Source organism: Castanea sativa, chromosome 2 (assembly GCF_040712315.1).
Source record: "Castanea sativa cultivar Marrone di Chiusa Pesio chromosome 2, ASM4071231v1".
Lineage (NCBI taxonomy): Eukaryota > Viridiplantae > Streptophyta > Magnoliopsida > Fagales > Fagaceae > Castanea > Castanea sativa.
The window spans coordinates 52,797,116-52,816,823 of NC_134014.1; the positions used below are offsets into that span (position 1 = coordinate 52,797,116).

At 37.4% G+C, this 19,708-nt stretch overlaps 1 protein-coding gene across 1 annotated transcript; it reads right to left on the reverse strand.

Annotated features, from left to right (window-relative positions):
- Window positions 1-18,785: 18,785 nt before the first annotated feature.
- On the reverse strand, window positions 18,786-19,244 carry LOC142625510 (uncharacterized). The gene has a single exon (XM_075799150.1). It carries the CDS (start codon window positions 19,242-19,244, stop codon window positions 18,786-18,788), a length of 459 nt encoding a protein of 152 aa, XP_075655265.1.
- Window positions 19,245-19,708: the final 464 nt, after the last annotated feature.

Here is a 19,708-nt window from a genome sequence, read left to right on the forward strand (position 1 = left end):
GATATCACTCCCAGCCAGGTGTCAAGTGCTGGATACACTGCTGGGGGTCTGCTGGAAATGTTTCCTCTTTTGGGTGTTTGTGTTTTTGGTGCAAGGTTCCATTACAACACATTTCTAGCAAGTAATAGAAGGATTGGTTGAAAGGTAATGAAGGTTTAGAGATTTAGTTAAGGTCCCATTGTGTTGTAACTTAATCTTGGCGAGTAAGAAGAGTATTTAATGCTTTACTCTAGCAGCTGGCAGAGAAATATATAGGGTTCGTTTGGATAGAACTTATTGCTGAAAACTGAAAACACTGTAGCAAAATAATTTTTAAATGTGTGAATAGTATTGCGGGACCCATTTTTAATAAAAAATTGTGAAAAAAGTACATGAACAGTGCGCGCATTGAGCGCTTGTCCCCCCGCAGCAAAGAAAAAAAAAATATATATATATATAAAACGTGGACCCAGCAATAAGCTGGATCTAAACCAGCACATAGTCTGATTGTGGCAGACAGCAGCTGTGTATGGGTGATATAATGAATATTTTGCATATAGTTGGAGATGAAGGATAGCCAATCAGATTAGGCCATGTGTTTGAGTTGGATTTTAGCTGAAAGTAGTAATGGGATTATGTAGAATAAAATAATGAAGTTCTCAAATTTGTATAGCAACAGCTGGGAATTGAATGAGCAGTCATATTCCTTGTAGCTAGATGGCTGGGGATATTGAATATATGTCATGTGATGAATATTAAGCTTTAGGAAAAGAGCAATGGGAAATTTTATCATTTTGAGTGCTACGTGATAAAAGATGCTTACCATATGTTTCTCGCCACACACGGACTCGTCAGAGTTTAGGGAGTTGGAGAAGACACACCGAGCAACATGCTTCTTTTATCAACTTTAAATCACTAGAGCTTTACTGGACATACCTCTTGGCCCTCCAAACCACGACTCCTAAAGTTTCCCCGAAGAGACTTATGAGCTTGGATCATAAGCTGAAGATGAGATGACGTACCTCGGGTTTTGTTGTGATGTTGTGTAAATATGGGCTTTTGTTGAAGAAGCCACTTGCCATGAGTGTAAGAAAGGTGATATGGGCCATGACCTTTGATTCATTGTGTGAGCCCAATCCATATGTTGATGTGGCATTGGTTGCCAATGAAGTAATGCTATGTGGACCGAAAAAAGAGTCCTCAACAACAGGTAACTTTTGAGCAACTAGTGATTAAAATAGTAATCAAAACGATAACAGGTGTCCACATCATTCAACACCAAGACCTTTTATGTGATATTTTAGCACTAGTCATGTTTTTCAATAGAAAATATCTAATCTCTAAACATATTACAATCTCATTTGACGGTTATCTCAAAATCTTAATATCATGTGATTCTAAAGAATTTGTAATTTTTATTGAATTATTTAACAATCTCATCTGACGGTTATCTCAAAATTTATATATTATGTGGTTCAAAAGTATTTGAAATTTTTTTTATTTATAAAATTCCCCCAAGATAATCCATTATAATTTGGTAGAGACCAAAAGATAATATAAAAATTAGTTTAGCACACCAAAAGATAATATAATCTCAATTCTATAATAGCTTTTTCATTAATTGAGATTTGAACATACTTTACGAAACAATCAAGCTGTTGAACTTGCAATTTAATACATAATCCATAATCAACTGGTAGAAAATATGAACAACCTACAAGACCAAAAGAAAATATAAAAAATATTTAGCATAGCCTTTTCATTTTATTTATAATTAAAAGTTACAAATACTTGAAGAAAAAATCCAGCTTTTGAACTGAACACCCTACACAACCAAAAGATAACATAAAATTATTCAAGCATACCAAAAGATAATATAAAATTATTTTAGCATAGCCTTTTCATATTATTTATAATTGAGTGTTAGACATACTTGAAGAAACATTCCAGCTTTATTTACAATGGAATTTCCCAGCAAAGCAACTCATTCAACAGTGTCCTATTTTTTTTTTGGTTATTTTCTTTGGTTACACAAACTGTTCGGGCAACAGTGGAATTTTCTAGCAAAGCAAATCATTAAACAATACACTGCAAAAAAGTAGAAGTAATATGTTTTGACTATGTGCAATTGTATCAAGCTCTGACCGCTTGCATATTTGTTTTTTTATCCAGATAGTCTGCTAACTCTGCCTCCATAGTGGTAATAGCTCTGGATCAATCTATGACACTTGTGGACCAAGGAGGCACATGACTGATGTACTTCGGTTATTTATTGTGTGTTACAAAAGAGAATCTGCAAAATCATATCCCAAAAGGCATATGGGATACTATGGAAGATGATGATGGGGCTCTTGCATCAGAGTTTGTCGCAAGAGACAATGGTTCGGATGAAAGTTTACAGGTATAAATGCTGCATTGGGAAATTTTCTTCAGCTGCTACAATATTGCCTGATTTTGCACTACATGATTGCCACACTATTTTTGGCTTATCCCTACCTAGAACTTCCCCGCACGTTAACCAAACCAAATTGAACCAAATCAACAAATTAAACTACAACCCAACTCAAGTTAATAAAACCAACATACAGTTACTTAAAGCGGCTATACAATTAGCTGTTAACAATAAACCATAATTCATTCCAAAAAAGCTACCTACCAAAGTAGGAAAATGGTGTGCGACATATTTTTACATGTACAAAATTACTTTAATGTCTTTGTAAATACATTATCATAAGAGCAAATATCTTTTGGGACATGGTCCAGGCATTACAATCCAGTCAAATATGCTAAGCACCCAGCAAATATGGGAATTGATGGAATCCACATATGATGAAAAAGAGAGATGCAAACTTATCAGTTGTCTAGGCATTCATTTTATTTGAGATTTCATCAATTAATTTTCTAATGCCAGCAACCGTACAAACCATTCTTTTCAGGCATGTTGTTCTGTCCTTCAGAGTTGGGTTTCCAAAAAGTTTATGATTGTATTGTAATAAGCCTAGTCATTGCTTTTGAAGCACTTATTGCTTATTGTTTTCTTATCTCCAAGCCTAATGTTGCATTGAATTGTGAAATTCCAAAAGAATTTCAAAATATGAGCACCTGATGATGCAAAGAAGGCTGTTTTTTTTTTGTAAAGTTTTTTCTTTAATTTTTTTTTCTCAATCAGTAGATGCCAATTCTTAGGATAGAGTCATAAAATAATTGGCCAAAGTCAACTATGTTGAATTTCATATTTGTGGATTACAATACAGGGACATGTAAGAAAATTATTAGAAATAGGAAACCTGTCATTTTCATTACAGTGTACGTTCATGATCTAAGCATTATTTTGAAAGGAAGCAAGAACGAAGAAACCCACCCACACCAACACCAAGGCCAAGCCGCATATATATATATATATATATATATATATATATATATATATATATATATATTATACAGAATTCTTTTGAATAAACATTGAAATGGACCTACAACTTTTGCTATTAAGTTATACAGGAAATTGGATTTGGTGTCACTTTCTTGGGATATGAATGTGACCCTTGAAGCTTTGAAGTTTTCTCCTAAACATATGGTTTTAAAGTTCTGCAAGTAATTCTGGTTGTTTTTATTAGTACAATAATCATTTCACTTTTCATAAAGATACAATAAATAAAAACCATCATACCAATAGAGGTCAAGCAACGGCTCTTGAGTTCCCTATCACTTTTTGGTCAGGCCACCGTGCTTTGGCTCTTTTGGCAGCCTTGTTGAATACGTGCGATTGGGAGTTCTCTATTGTTGAAACAGAATAAGAAATGGTCATTTAAAAGCTCTACTAAGTTTCAAGTTTTTGTTGTCAAGTCTGAAAACGGTACTATCAATAGGATGGAAGATCTACTAAATTTGGACCTCACTCCATTTACTGACAAAATTATTGCTAAGTACATTTGGTATATGTTCTTTCTAATTTATATGTGTAACCAACTCCTGGTTCAGCTCACTCCATGTGAGCAGTCCTTTAAATATAAAATAATCTGAGATAATTTTGAAACAGGATTATGCAGTAATGCCAAGGATGCTCATCTAATATAAACACAAACACAAACAAACAAACAAAAAAAGGGGGTCTCATATTAATATAAACAGAGCATAAAAGTTTAGCACCCAAAAAAAAAAAATTTAAATGTGGAGATACCTCAACCAAAGCAGGGAGGTTTTGTCAGTATTTATACACCGTGTAGAAAGGAATAAAGGGAGGAAGGAAATCAGATAGGCAGCCATTACTGCGAAACGGTAGAACCGTAAGGTGAGTAGCTTTCAAACTCTCTGTTTTCTCACGCAATACTCGAAGGCCTCAACGTTTTTTTTTCCCCTCCCTTTGACCTTCTCTCTACGTTACAATCTTCAAACTCACTCTTTGCTCACGTTAACGCTTCCCCCCTTTTTTTTTTCTTCCAAACCTGCTTGAACATAAACCCTGAATGCTTCCCATTGTTTTTTTTTTTTCTTTTTTTTTTTCTTCTTTCTTCCAAACCGGCTTGAATGTTTTATATTTTTAATTTCTTTTTCCTTTAAGCTGAATTGAAAAGGCTTTGGGTTGGGCTTGATAGTGGAACTAAATAAAAAAGACATGGGCTGGATTAATTATACAAATTTATTATAGGGTGATAGTGGGAGTAAATAAATAAGTAGTAGGCTGCATTTATAGGGCTAGGATTTATAGGGCTGAAAATTGTAAAAACCATTTTAAAATTGAAGGAAAAAATATATTTTGTTTAAAGAAAATGATGTGGCGCAGTGTGAGAGCAGCAGCATTAAACTCTACGCTTCAACTTTTTGTAATATATAGAATTGAAGTGAGTCCAATCTATGTTATTGCTATGCTTAAATTGGGACTATGTATCAGCATTTCTACAGTGTTCCAATCTACTGGATTTTTCTTTATTCATGATCATGAAAATGTTATGTAAACTGAGACTGTGTCCGCAATACTGCAATGTTCCAGTATGTCGATGGATTAATCTATACATGAACTCTCAGCTTCAGGAGGAAAGTGGTTTTTAAGCATGTGAATAAGTTTTGAAATTATCTACTAGATTTTTTTTAATTCATGTTTATGCTATGCCCCGTCATGTGCTTTGTGTGTAGGTGGTAGTAGTAGCATTTCTTACGCTACTGTTTGAGTGGGTGACGGGATTATGCAAGAAGATTAGTACGAACAATCACATTTAGAGCCAAGAGATTATCTTGCAAAAAGTAATTTACACTTGAGTTGAAATTTAATTAATAAGTAGCACTTAGAAAAGGGTTTTAAAGTTTCAGATAAGAGGTGTAATTAAACCTCCTATTCTGCGATATTTTACTAGTTAAGCCAACATGAAACACCAACAGACCATTAATTTGTCTAATATTATACTAAATCAAATTTATCCAAAAAGCTTACTAAATTGAAAGGCTTTAATTGATTCACTCTTTTTGTATACTATTTTTAGGAATTATGTACCATCATGTACATACCTTTGGGCTAAGGGAGCCATGGCCCCTCCTAGCCCCAATAGAGTTTAAATCCTATTAAATTTTAAAAATTTAAGACTTTGACCTTAAAAAATAAAAAATTGACACGCTAAAAAAAAAGTCTTTTAAGGATTTTTTTTTAATTTAAAAAATGTAATGTCTTCTAAAAAAGGGTAAGATTATAAATAGATTATATGAATTTTATAAAAGTTCCACTTAAATTCATTATTTTTATGAAAATACTAAATGAAAATTTTTAGTGGTTTTAATATAATTCTATTTAAGGCATGTGGCTAAAGAAAATACCAAATAAATTACATATTTAGCATGAATAATAAAATAATATTTTAGGTTTTTTAGGTTTTGCCAACCCATTTTCAACAATGCACTCTCAAATCATGTGTTTCATATCCTTAGTTTTCATTATTTTATTGAGTACTCAATTATTTTCATATATTTATTGCTTTTTTTTTTTTTAACTTTCTAGAATTTAGTTTATTGATCTTTGACACAAAGTTACATAAGATGTCAATATAAAAGAGATTTGAGTTTTTTTTTTTTTTTTTGGGTGAAATTGTGTATATTGTATGTATAGAAGTGTGAAACAATAATTTCCCAATTGAAAGTATGAAGTATCATTATGTCACTTTCTACAGTAAAAATGGACTAACAATTGAAGTGACAACACAACTAAGAGAGATGAGAACACGAAAATGGATTGGGGAGTGCACTATGCACCTATATCTCCTAATCATCAGAAGGAATTAAAGATGGCTGTAAATTGGTCATAACATGAAGAAAAATTGTTGTTTCACATTTCTTGATGTACACTCTTTATACAAAATATCTAAACACAAACATGACATTTAGATATAATATATAAGGAGTGTGAGACATTAATCAAAGCCTAACAAATATCTTCCCTTTTCCGTGAAAGTGAAATCAATAATTTACACAAAATAAATAAGTAATGTTAGTGTCAGATAAAATGGTATAACTTGTGTTAGGACATATGTGATTCAATGTTAGGAACATATGTCACTATTTTATGTAATTGACTAATCCTTTGACAAAACGCACTTTACTTGTAATTGGGTAGATCTAGGACGTGTTTAATACTTCAAGAAACCTTGTTTCAAGTTCAAGTATTAAAGCCATGCAAGTTTGTCCAAGATTCAAGTATGATAAGTGTTGTTCATTAAAGCTCACAGCTAGCACGATAGCTAGCATCTATCGAGACTTGAAGAGCCGTTTTAGCTTGTGGCTCCACAGCAGCTCGACAAATAGGGTATCTGTCGAGGTTTATGAAACTCAGAATTTCTGGGTTTGCTTTTCATCCAATCCGTGATTGTATGTTTGGGTTTTCTTTTCTCACAGCCTTAAACATATAAAATTATTATTTTAAGGGCCGTTAAAGGTAACACAGCCAAGAGCACAATTGCACAAGAGCATAATTCCTGAAGTGTGACCGAAGACCTAGTTTTGCCCTAGTTCATCTTTTTTGATAAAGAGAGATTGTCATTACAGAATAAGTCCAATTAGGTATTGGGATAAGGGTTTAACTGTAGGTTGGTATAAAGTATTGGGATTCCTTTACTTATAACCGCTTGTTGTGATAATAGTAAATTCTCTAGAGTAGTGACCTTAAAATCACCCGGTGGGGTCTTTGCCTCAGAGGTTTTTCCCATTTGTAAACAAATCACCGTGTTAATTTATTTTCCGCTGCATACTTTAGCTAATTGATGATTTGTTTGTGCTACCACGCTTTTTCATGTTAATTTGATTAATTAATAAACTTGGCTAATTAATCAATTAATTCATCACAATGAGTCAATACATTTTTGGCCTACCAACTTGTACCACAACTTATTCATGTGATAAACTATAAGTGGTAGAAGTACGTCCCTACATGAACCCATCATCACACATTTATTACTCATAAGTCATGACTCATCATGGATATCAGCATCCTCTTGTCTACTGCTCATTAAATGCACCATATGTGTAGATAATTTGGATAGGGTGCACTGCACTGTGGGTCAAGCCCACTTCTTTGTCAAAGCTCATTAAATGAGATTGTCTTTTAATCCATAATGTTCATGTCAACATGCTTTTTGCATTCGGAAGTGGTTTAGGCTTGCTCTAAAATAGTTGGCTAAAAGAAAAGGAAAGTTGGCCATATTTATGAAGATGTGAGTAATCAGTATCTTGTGCGCGTCTAGTACGCTGGAGAAGAAGGAAAAGGCCGAAGAAATAAAAAGAAAAGTCATTATTGAACATTTTATTACACGCTAACCTTGTTTTTAGTTTATTAACTAACATGACTCTTACCCCGGAGCCTTATAAAATAGAAAGTTATCATTCCATTTAATTCAATTCATGAGAGAATCCTAAAGATTTCTACACACACACACACACAAAGAGAGAGAGGATACTAAAAATGAAGGATTATACTAACAGCTGTCCTTATAACAATTGTTGATAAACTATAATAAGAAAATTTTGTGTTTTGACACCACTTTCATAAAAAATATAAAAAAATTATCAATAACATTTATTATTTTATCATTCTCTCAATAAAATGTTTCTAAAAATAGTTCCTAAGCCAATGCATTAACATTTTTCAAAGATATATGATAATGCTATAGATACAAACCATTTTACAAAAATTTTTACAAACTACTGATGTGATGAGTAATTATTGGTAAATGAAAAAGTAATATTAAGGATAAGCCTAGATGAAAATCAATAAGAGATTAGCCACATCAACATTTTGTAAAAATATTGTTAAATAATTTGTGGTTGTAAGATTACCCAAGATATATTAAACCATTTATATGGTGTTCTAAAACAATTGATAATAAACTATTTTATAAAAGTTTTAACACTACTTTTATAGAAAATATAAAAAATCATTAAAAAAATAAATATATTTTTTCATTTTTTCATAAAAATTTTTTAAAAATATTTCTTAAATTAATACCTTTATAACATTTATTAACTTTTTACCTTTAAATTTGAATCCTTAGGACAAAATGGATTGATCTTTTAATTTTTCATGTCCACACTCCACACCCCTCGTCGTTCAACTGAAATAGGCGCTACTTAGAACGAATTTGACAACTTCTGCTACCTTACCGAAATAACAAGAACACGTAAACCGTGCACTCCACCTTTAAATTTTAACAACTACAACATACTTGCGTCCAGTAAGATGCTGGCACCAAACTCAAGTTTATGGTGAAAGTTCCTGCATTAACAATTCTATCACTGATTAAAAAAACAAAAAATGAATCTCTGATCAGAACTTTCTCTTAATTAAGGGTTACATTTTTTTATTATATGAGTGTAAAACAAATTTTTTGTTACAATAAATCTAGCATGAGAATATATAGTAGGTTAAATCCTAAACTAACCGTACATTAATTATGATTATTAGAATTTTAGTACAACTAAAAGTTTTGCTTGCATACAAAGTAGGATTGAGCTTGGACTTATGTAATTGGGCTAATATATCTTTAACAACCACCATAAAAGCGCTCCAATGTAAAGAACTAAAGAGCTGGATTCGGCTTACGTACCTCTAATGCTCAAGTGCACTAGTCTTTCCAATTAAAAATTGAAACTCATAATTTGTATTCAAAATTGCAATTCTAATTTGTAGCAAAATAGTGTAGACTAGAAGATGCGTACCAACGAAAAAAAAAAAGAACAAAGTAGCCAAATTAATAAGAATTTACAAAAGAACTATCATCTATATATTAACAATTTTATTTTATGTTGATGGTAATTGTAAGTCTATCCATAGAAAACAGACCACTTCTTACCTGAAATTATAGGTAAAAAACTTACTCTAAAAATCTAAGGCGAAAAAAAAAAAAAAAAAAATTTATGCTATTTCATGATGTTTGACGGGTTATAGTAAATAGTTGGCAGGAACTCTATGCATTGGGTGTGAAGAGGATTGGAGTGTTAAGTATACCAGCAATTGGGCGTTTGCCGATGCAAAGAACACTGAGAGGAGGCTTACAAAGAAGTTGTTCAGCGTCTTTAAACCAAGCAGCAATTCTCTTCAACTCCAAGCTCTCCTCTCAATTGGTTAATCTCAATAAAAAGCTTCCAGCAGCTAAACTCGTCTACATGGATATGTACTATCGATTACTTCACCTTATTCAACACCCTACAGAACATGGTAATCATCATCATCATTATCTTTAATGCTTGTGATTCACTTCAATATGGATTTGGCTTACCTCCAGTACTTTTTTAACTGAAATCTCATTTTGTTTTAATGAAAAATTGCCACATCACCTACTAACTATATAAAATGTGAAGATTAAAACTCATTTTTAGTACTTGTCATTGTGTATTTAAAACAAAAAGAGACTTCCAATTTAAAAAGTACTAGAGGTAAGCCAAACTCTTTCAATATTGAGTCACTTCTAACTGGTTGTGTAAGTGCACAATTTGTACTCGGTCCAATCACTAGATGGACTCGAGCCCAAAGAGCCTTCTACAATAAAATTTGTAGAGCGTGAGCTTGAAACCTATGTTTTATGAATATCGGACAACAGATAAGCAGGCTAAATTGTCACTATCTACACAATCAATAGATAAGCATAACGAATATTCTCCTCGTACATAAGCTGAGAATAGCTTGTATTGCCTTTCTTTCTTTGAACAATAATTTACAATTGAAGAAGATCCCCCCTTTTTCCTTCTCTTTTTCCTTTTATATCACTCTCCCTCTTCCCTTCACCTTCCACGTGTAACACAAATCAATGATCTAGATCTTTTGCTTTCTCCACCGCCCTCTGGAAGCCCTCAAATAACAGTTGGAAGGCTGAATATTACTGTTCAAAGGTCATTTTCCCATTAATGCGGCCAGAAAGATAGGTGCAGGGTCTTTAATGCGGTAGTAGCAGCATTTTCCCTTGATATTTCTCATACACTCTTCCTCTCCATAATTATGTGAAACACATCTTTACCCACCAAGCCTTCCAAAATTCTCTCCCAAAACATCACGACATGTCATATGATCTTCACTTGATTTAGCCGAGGAGGCGCCTCTCCTCAGACAATCCCACCAATCTTTCTAGCAAGGGTTGGCTGGTGGGTCTCACAGGCTTTGCTCGGACAGGCTCACACCACCAAATCAGGCTCAAGGCCCAAATGCGTGTTCTGACCATTTTTACCCACACAATAGCCCCTCAAAACTTCGTTTTTCTCCCCATCTAGGAAGGAAAGTGAAGTTTTGACACATCACCATAACCTTCATATGCTTTTCAAATTAGCACGCGTGAAAACATCATCTCGCCTCTTTTAAACCGCCACTGACGCTTTGAAATCTGCCAGACGCGCATTAATTGCTGTAGGTAACGCCCTGTCCCCCACATCCAACGGTGCGATGCACATCCAACGATTCGGGTCTTCCACTCAGATTTGAACGGGATAACTCCCATTCAATGCCGCTTCCCATACGCCAAAACATCTAGGAAACTAAAATTCAACCTCTCACTTTAGAAATCAATCAAATTTCAAAAGCTCTTATTCTCTCTCCTCTTAAGAAGCTTGTGAAGAACCATCTACCTATTTCCCGTAAGTTCTCAATCCTTTAAGTTCATTTCTCCTCGGCTATTATTCTCGGCCATTAGTTATACCCTTCCACTCCCTAAAATTTCACCCTTGCCCTTACCAAATAGGTAGATTCAAGTGTCTAGTGGATACCGATGCCGGTATGGAGGGTTTTCGGGCTAAATATCGTATTCCTCAAAATGTAGGTTTAAGATATTGCCCTCCTGAATCCATAGCTGACGATAGGGAAGAAGGAGAAGTTGTCATTCCCATCATCGCATTTTTAGAGGGTAGGATGACACTTCCTATGAAAAATGTAACCATTGAGTACCTCTGCAACCATAGGCTATGCCCAGACCAATGCACACCTAACGTGTTTAGAGTTTTAGGCTGTGTCAATGCTCTAAATGAGCAAATGGGTCTGAACCTTACATGGCACGACGTCGTTTATATGTACGAGTGCCATAAACTTAAAGACGTAGGATACTACCTCAAATCTAGATCTAGTATTGTTAGGCTCATATCCTGTCTTCCCAAATCCAACAAAGGTATGAAGGACGATTACCTAATTGCTTCTGGAATATGGTACGACGGTCCTCATTGCCCAATCGAATGGGGAACCCCAGGTGTGACTCCATAGGAATTAGATTCCCTAACCTGTAACTTACTTGTTCTAACTTTACTGTCCCTTATTACATTGTATGTTATTACCTCTTTATTTGGTATTCATTGCTGATCTAACTATGCTTACATCCTCGGATGTTTTTGCAGAAAAACAACACGTACGGCCCCGTCTGAGCCTTTGTAGTGTCGCAGACCTCAATCGCGTTTTTTGATCTGAGGTGTTCGTGAGTGAAGACTTGCAAGTGAGGGCAACCCATCTCATATTGGGATATAACCCTCTGTCAGAGAATTTCCAAGATATCAGCAACGTGATCACTGCGGGTGACCAGAGACGCAGAAGGATAGACGTTTCGAGACTTGGCTTTCTCTCTGCCTACGACCTACCAGACGACCCCTCGGTCATGCTCTACGTACGCCCAATCACAGCTATCCCTCTTTCAGCACACTCTCAGGCAACAACTATCCGAGAAGAGTCAACATCTTCGTAATAGTCACTCGAAGAAGAAATAGATCAATTCCGACTAAAGGAAGCAGAGAGGCCCATAGAGAGCCACATCGTCACCATCTCGGACAAAGAAAATGAACCTTCTGAGAGTTTTGGTGTGCAGGGCTTAGTAATTGCGCAGGTTGATACTAGTGCCGAGGAAGAAAATATGTCCAGCTTAAGAGCACTGATGACCAGGAGGGGCACACAAGCTTCCAAAAGGGATATAATTGAATCTCAACAACCCCCTCTCAAGCTGCCACCGCCTCCTCCTCCTTCCAACCCAAAGCTTCACGCCCCTGACCCTAAAAAGAAAAGGAAAAATAAGGCAGAGGAGGCAAAAATGGTGAAATAGAAGAAACTCAAGCAACAACAACAACAAAAAGTTGCCAAGGGTGGAACGCGCGCCCACTCTATAGAGAGGGGAAAGCCACGATCTGTCCGAAGTGCACCGCACGCAGGCCAATTGGTCCCCTGCACTAGAAATAGATAGGGCTCTAATTCCCAACCACTCCAGCATTAGGGTGTTCCAGCAAGGACATGCTCACCACCTCGCCGATGCTCTAGAACAGCCCCTTCTTTTACCAAAGGATACGGAGGCTTTGGAGAAGATGACCTAACCCCACCTTTTCCTCTCCTTAAAAAGAGACTTGGCTCTGTAATGTATCCTCCAATTACTTTTATCTCATATTTTCATCATTTTTTTATATAAAGTCTGTCATATGTGTTTCTATGCTGTTTCTGTCATAACTTACTTGTTCAATATTTCAACGCAGGCCATCCAAGAAGTTTTTGTTGCTGAGAAATGGGTAGAGAACTCTCGAAAACAGGCTGCAGCTGAACTCCAGATTAGGGTCGAGACCGAAAAGGCCTTAGGCCGTGTCGTGGCAAACATAGAGGATCTGGCCAAAAAATTGGTAAACGAGAAGAAAGAGAGAGAAACGGTGCTGAGGCCGACCTCAAAACTACCAAAGCTCAAGTGGAGGGGTAACGCAAACTCCTGTGCCAAAAAGACGAGGACCTATCCAAAGCTCAGCAAGAAAACTCAGACCTAAAAAAGGAGCTTGCTCAAGCCAAGGAAGAGGCTCGTACTCTCAAGGAAATCATGGAGGCTGCCAAGAAGGCTTCTTACAATGAAGGGGTCGAGGCAACGAAAACCCGTCTGACCGAGGAGCTAGTAGAATTATGTAGGGAGTACTGTCAACAAGTTTAGGTAGAAGCCCTAAACATGGCAGGAGTCCTAACCACTTCTGAGTTGAGGAACTCCGAGAACATTTGGATTCCACAGGATATTCGAGTGATTGAAGACCTTCCTCTTACTTTAACTACCTCCAAGGCAGTGCCTTCGACACAACCATCTCCAATTCAAGATCTTATTCCACCTCCTACAGAATTGGCTGGTTCTGATAAAGAGAAGGAAGAAGGTGATGAGGCTGAGAAGCACCTAGGCAAGCATGCTGAGCCAAATGATCCTCCACCAGAGACGAAGGACAAAGGAAAACAAGTCCGAGCCTTGTCCAAAGGTGAGTCTAAGCAGACAAGGGAAGAGGACCAAACAAAAGAAGCTATCAAGAAGTCCAAACAAGACCCTCCATCGCAACCCAAGGCATAGGCCCTCTAGGACTTTTTTCTTTATGTAGCCCCCTTTTTTTTTGTCTCGGGACTCTTATTTTAATCCTTTCATTTTAGAATTTCATGTTCAATGTACCCACTGATAGTATTAATGACAAATTCAAAGGATTGTTCTTTAACCCATTGCTAATTTCCTTCACTAAAATATTTATCTCTTTTACCTTAATGTAAATTACATGTATAGCATCATCAACTTAACATCGTAATGTACAGAGAAGTCTTTATAATGCTCCAGCCAACAATGGTAATCCGACATGAAACTACACTCAATTTAACAACTCAAATTATCAAAAGATAGCCTATGCATTGAAACCATAATATCCGAAGTAAAACAGCATATAATTTAATATGTATGAATATATCTGAACTTAAAACAAGAGAATTACAGTTTAAAATTTGACTTGATGTTTAATTTGGGCATAAAGCAGAACTTAAAACTTACCATGGTAGGTGGCCTAAGGATCCAAGCATATCCAAATTTCCCAAAGTAGATGGTCCAAGGACCAGGCATAATTAAGGTTCTGTCTAACACTTAGTGAAAGATCAATTTTCACGAGGTATGGGGTCCGAGGAGCCATGCATGACCAAGTTTCTGTTTGATATTTACAAAAATGAACCGTAATGTTAATTTCCCCAAAGTAGATGGCCCGAAGACCAAACGTAACAAAAGTTCTGTTTAACACTTAATAATATATCAATTTCCACGAGATATGTGGTTCAAGGAGCCATGCATGACCAAGTTTCTGTTTGATATTTACAAAAATGAACTATAATGTTAATTTCCCTAAAGTAGATGGCCCGAGGACCAGACGTAACTAAGGTTCTATTTAACACTTAATAATATATCAATTTCCACGAGGTATGTGGTCCGAGGAGCCATGCATGACCAAGTTTCTGTTTGATATTTACAAAAATGAACCGTAATGTTAATTTTCCCAAAATAAATGGCATGAGGACCAGATGTAACTAAAGTTCTGTTTAACACATAATAATATATCAATTTCCACGAGGTATGTGATTCGAGGAGCCATGCATGACCAAGTTTCTGTTTGATATTTACAAAAATGAACCGTAATATTAATTTTCCCAAAGTAGCCAAAGTAGATGACACGAGGACCAGACGTAACTAAGGTTTTGTTTAACACATAATAATATATCAATTTCCACGAAGTATGTGGTCCAAGGAGCCATGCATGACCAAATATGTGTTTGATATTTATAAAAATGAACTGAAATTGCAACAAAATAATAATAGAACAAAGAATGACAAAAGAGTTTTTCATTGATAATAGTTCCTTCACAGGTTATTTACATTCCATGGACGTTGTACAACTTTTTCATCTAAGTCTGTTAGACGATATGCCCCTATGCCCGCGACAGAAATGGTTCGATATGGCCCCTCCCAGGTAGGTCCTAGCTTTCCCCATGCTAGGTTCTTGGCATTACCCAAGACCTTCCTCAATACTAAGTCTCCAAGTGCAAGCAGCCTTAACTTCACATGAGCATCATACCCCCGTTTGAGTTTATGCTGATAATAAGCTAGCTGAACCATTGCATTCTCCCTTCGTTCCTCAACTAGGTCTAGGCTTTTCTCCAGCAAGCCATTGTTATTATCCGGTTTGAAAGAGCTTGTCCTTAACGTCAAAAACCCGGTTTCCAAAGGGATCATGGCCTCGGCCCCATAAGTCATGGAGAAGGGTGTTTCTCCTGTGGATCTTCGTGGTGCAATCCGATATGTCCACAAAACATGTGGCAATTCTTCCACCCATCTTCCCTTTGCATCATCTAGCCTCTTCTTGAGTCCACTTACTATAACTTTATTAACAGCCTCGGCCTGCCTATTTTCCTGAGGATAAGCTGGAGTGGAGAATTTATTCGTGATATCCAGGTCACCACAGCATTTTCTAAAAGCCTTATTATCAAACTGCAAGCCATTATTTGAAATAAGTGTGTGAGGTATCCCTAATCTAGTGACAATGTTCTTCTGAACAAACTTCTTTGCATCCACGTCCCTAATGTTTGACAAAGGCTCAGCTTCAACCCACTTGGTAAAATAATCAGTTCCTACGAGCAACCACTTTTTATTTCCCACAGCCTTTGGGAAAGTCCCTACAATATCCAATCCCCATTGAGCAAATGGCCAAGGACTAGATAAAGGATTGAGTATACCACCGGGCTGATGGATGTTAGGAGCAAATCTCTGGCATTGGTAGCACTTTTTCGCAAAATCTTGAGCCTCTCTCTGCATGTTGGGCCACCAATACCCTTAGGTCAGAGCTTTATAAGCTAAAGACCTTGCTCCTATATGACTTCCACAAATTCCTTCATGCAATTCCTCCAACAATGACTGTTGCTTCAGGGTGTACGCACAGTAAGTATGGCCCAAAAAATGAGCGTTTATATAACTTATGATCCTCAAACAACTAGAATCGAGGCGCCTTTCTACGAACTTTATCTGCCTCAAATCTCTCCTCGGGCAGGACATCGCTCTTAAGAAAGGATATTATAGGGTCCATCCAACTAGGTCCGAACCTAACTTGATGAATATGGACGGCATCAACAGACGTCCAAGCAGGTTTCAATAAGTCTTCCATGAGGATGACCCTAGGCAGACCTTGAGCCGAGAATGTTGCAAGCATGGTTGACGAATCCGCATACGTGTTTCGACTACTAGAAACATGCGTCAGGACAAAAGAATCAAATTTGGATCGTAAGTATCTAACCTTGGTCAGATATTCTTGCATTTTTGGATCTCTAGCCTCTAATGTCCCTAACACTTAGTCCATGACTAACTGAGAGTCCGAGAACATTTGGACTGATTTTCCCTCCATTTTTTGAACCATATCCATCGCAACCAATACAGCTTCATACTCAACCTCATTATTAGTGGCCGAGAACCCCAATCTCAATGATTTCTCAAAAATAATTCCTTTAGGGGATATCAAAACTAGCCTCACACTAAATCCTCTCTGATTCGCTGCTCTATCAACATATGCCTTTTACATCGGAAGTTCCTTGCACGAGATCATGCCAACTGATTTTTTATCCATGTGCAACCCCTTTGTACTTTCTTCTAATGAAGGTTCAGCAAACTCTGCCACTAAGTCAGCAAGGACTTAGCCTTTGACAGAGGTGCGAGGCATATATCTGATGTCAAAAGCCCCCAAAATGGTCCTCCATTTTGCTATCCTCCCTGAGTAATCAGCACTTCGCAATACCAACTTGAGTGGGAGCTGAGTCAAAACAACAACTGTGTGGGATTGGAAATAGTGAGGAAGCTTATGCGTAGCATGTACTACGGCCAAAATCACTTTCTCCAACAGCAAATAATGCATCTCGGCTTCGTGGAGGGATTTACTTACATAATAAACTGGTCTCTAAATGCCACCATCGTCCCGTATTAGAACCAAACTGACGGCGTGAATGGCCATGGCTATATACGCAAACAGGATTTCATCTACCTCTGGCCGAGACATGATTGGTGACCGAGAAAGGTACTCTTTAAGTTGTTGAAAAGCCAAAGCACACTCTTCAGTCCATTTGAATCCCTTCCACTTATTAAGCAACTGGAAGAAAGGTCTACACCTATTAGCGGAGCGAGAGATAAACCTGTTGAGAGCAACGATCATCCCAGTCAACCTCTAAACTTCCTTTGGATTCCGAGGTGGTTGCAAGCTGTTGATTGCCTTAACTTGTGCCGGTTTACTTCTATTCCTCTATGAGTCATCATGTAGCCTAGGAATTTACCAAAGCTTACACCAAAAGAGCATTTAGAGGCGTTAAGGCGCAATTTGTACTTCCTGAGCGTTTGGAAGGTGTCATCCAAATCTTTCATGTGCATGGACACGACCTTGCTTTTCACCACCATGTCATCCACATACACTTCAATAGTCTTTCCCAGCTGCGACTCAAATATCTTGTTCATCATCCTTTGATAAGTAGCCCCTGCATTTTTCAAACCAAAAGGCATTACCTTATAATGGTAATTCCCTGCAGGAGTAATGAAGGTTATTTTCTCTTAATCATCCAGTGCCAAAAGTATTTGGTGATAGCCTTGGAAAGCGTCCAGAAAACTCATCTGAGGATATCCAACCGTAGCATCCATCAACTGATCTATGCGAGGCATGAGAAAGGAATCCTTAGGACAAGCCTTGTTTAGGTCTGTGAAATCTACGCACACTCTCCACTTTCCGCTCTTCTTCTTCACCACCACAGTGTAAGCCAACCATTCCAGATAAAAAACTTCTTTAATTGTCCCAGCCCTTTTAAGCTTGAGCACCTCTTCCTTAATAGCCTCGACATGTTCTTTAGAAGAACACCGAGGTGGTTGCCTCCTCGAGACGACGGCAGGATTGACGTTCAAATAATGGAAAATGAACTTTGGGTCAACCCCAAGTGCCTCATAGGGATCCCAAGCAAATACGTCGATATTATTTTTCAAAAAAATGACCAATTCCATATTCTCCTAATATGGTAGCCGAACTCCAATCTGAAAGAACCTTTCAGGATCGTCACCTATAAGAAATCTTTCTAACTCTTCACATGTTGCCTCCTCTGTCGCCACCGCACTAGGCGCATCTAGAGACATTAATTGCTATAAGTCCTCTGTAGCCGAGACCGAGGACTCTGGTTCATCCTGATGTAGTATTGCGGCCGATATGCATTGTCTTGCTACTGATTGGCTTCCAAGAATTTCTTCAATCAATTCCCCCGATGGAAACTTCACTTTGACATGTAGAGTTGAAGAAATGGCCCCTAGAGCATGCAGCCAAGGCCTTGCGACGATGGCTGTGTACGGGGAATAAGCATCAACCACAATGAAATCCACATTAACCGTTTTCAGACCTGACTGCACAGGTAAGCTAATCTATCCCTTTGGTATGACAGTCTTTCCTTCAAAACTTATTAGTGGTGAATCATAAGTGGTAAGATCTTTGAGCTTTAAATTAAGCCCCTTGAACAAATCAGGGTACATAATGTCTGTACCACTACCCTAATCAACCATCACTCTTCTTACATCATAGTCCCCTATCCTCAGGGTAACCACCAGAGCATCGTCATGGGGTTGAATGGTCCCCACCTTGTCTTCATCCGAAAAGCCCAAAATAGGCGAAACACTTCCTTTAATTCTCTTCGGCTTCGAGCCAGACTCCTCGACAAGAACATAGGACACAAACATCACCCTAGTAGGACAAGAGCCAGTCCTTCCAGGGGCAATGAAAATGACATTAATCATCCCTAGGGGAGGCCGGGATAAGTTATTCCTTTGATTGATCGAACCTGAATGGCTTCCTTGTCCATTGGGCTTATACAAATATTGCTTCAATTTTCCTTCACTAACTAGCTGCTCCAAATGGTTCCAAAGTGTTCTGCAATTCTCAGTAGTGTGACCTACGTCCTGATGACAATGGCAAATGAGATTCTGGTTCTGCTTCGTAGGATCTCCAGCCATCTTACTGGGTCATTTGAAATATAGTTCCTTCTGGATTTTCTCTAGTAACTGATGTACCGGTTCGCGGAACACGGTGCTGACTACCTGAGGAGTGGCTAAACCAGATTGCCTAGCGAAATCTCTCCTCGGCCTATTGTTATTATACCAATCCGACCTGAAATCACTCTCTTGAGGGATAACCTTCGCCTTCCTCTTCCCTTGCTGTTGATCTTCCTCGACTCTTTTGTACTCGTCAATACGATCCATGAGCAGACGTACACTCCGCACAGGCTTTTTGGTCAGAGATTTCCTTAAGTCATGATCATTTGGAAGGCCCACCTTAAAAGTGTTAATCGCCACCTCATCAAAATTGCCATCGATTTCATTAAATATCTTCCAGTATCTATCAGAATACATCTTTAAGGTCTCTCCCTCCCTTATAGCCATGGACAACAATGAGTCCAAGGGCTGAGGAACCCTACTAC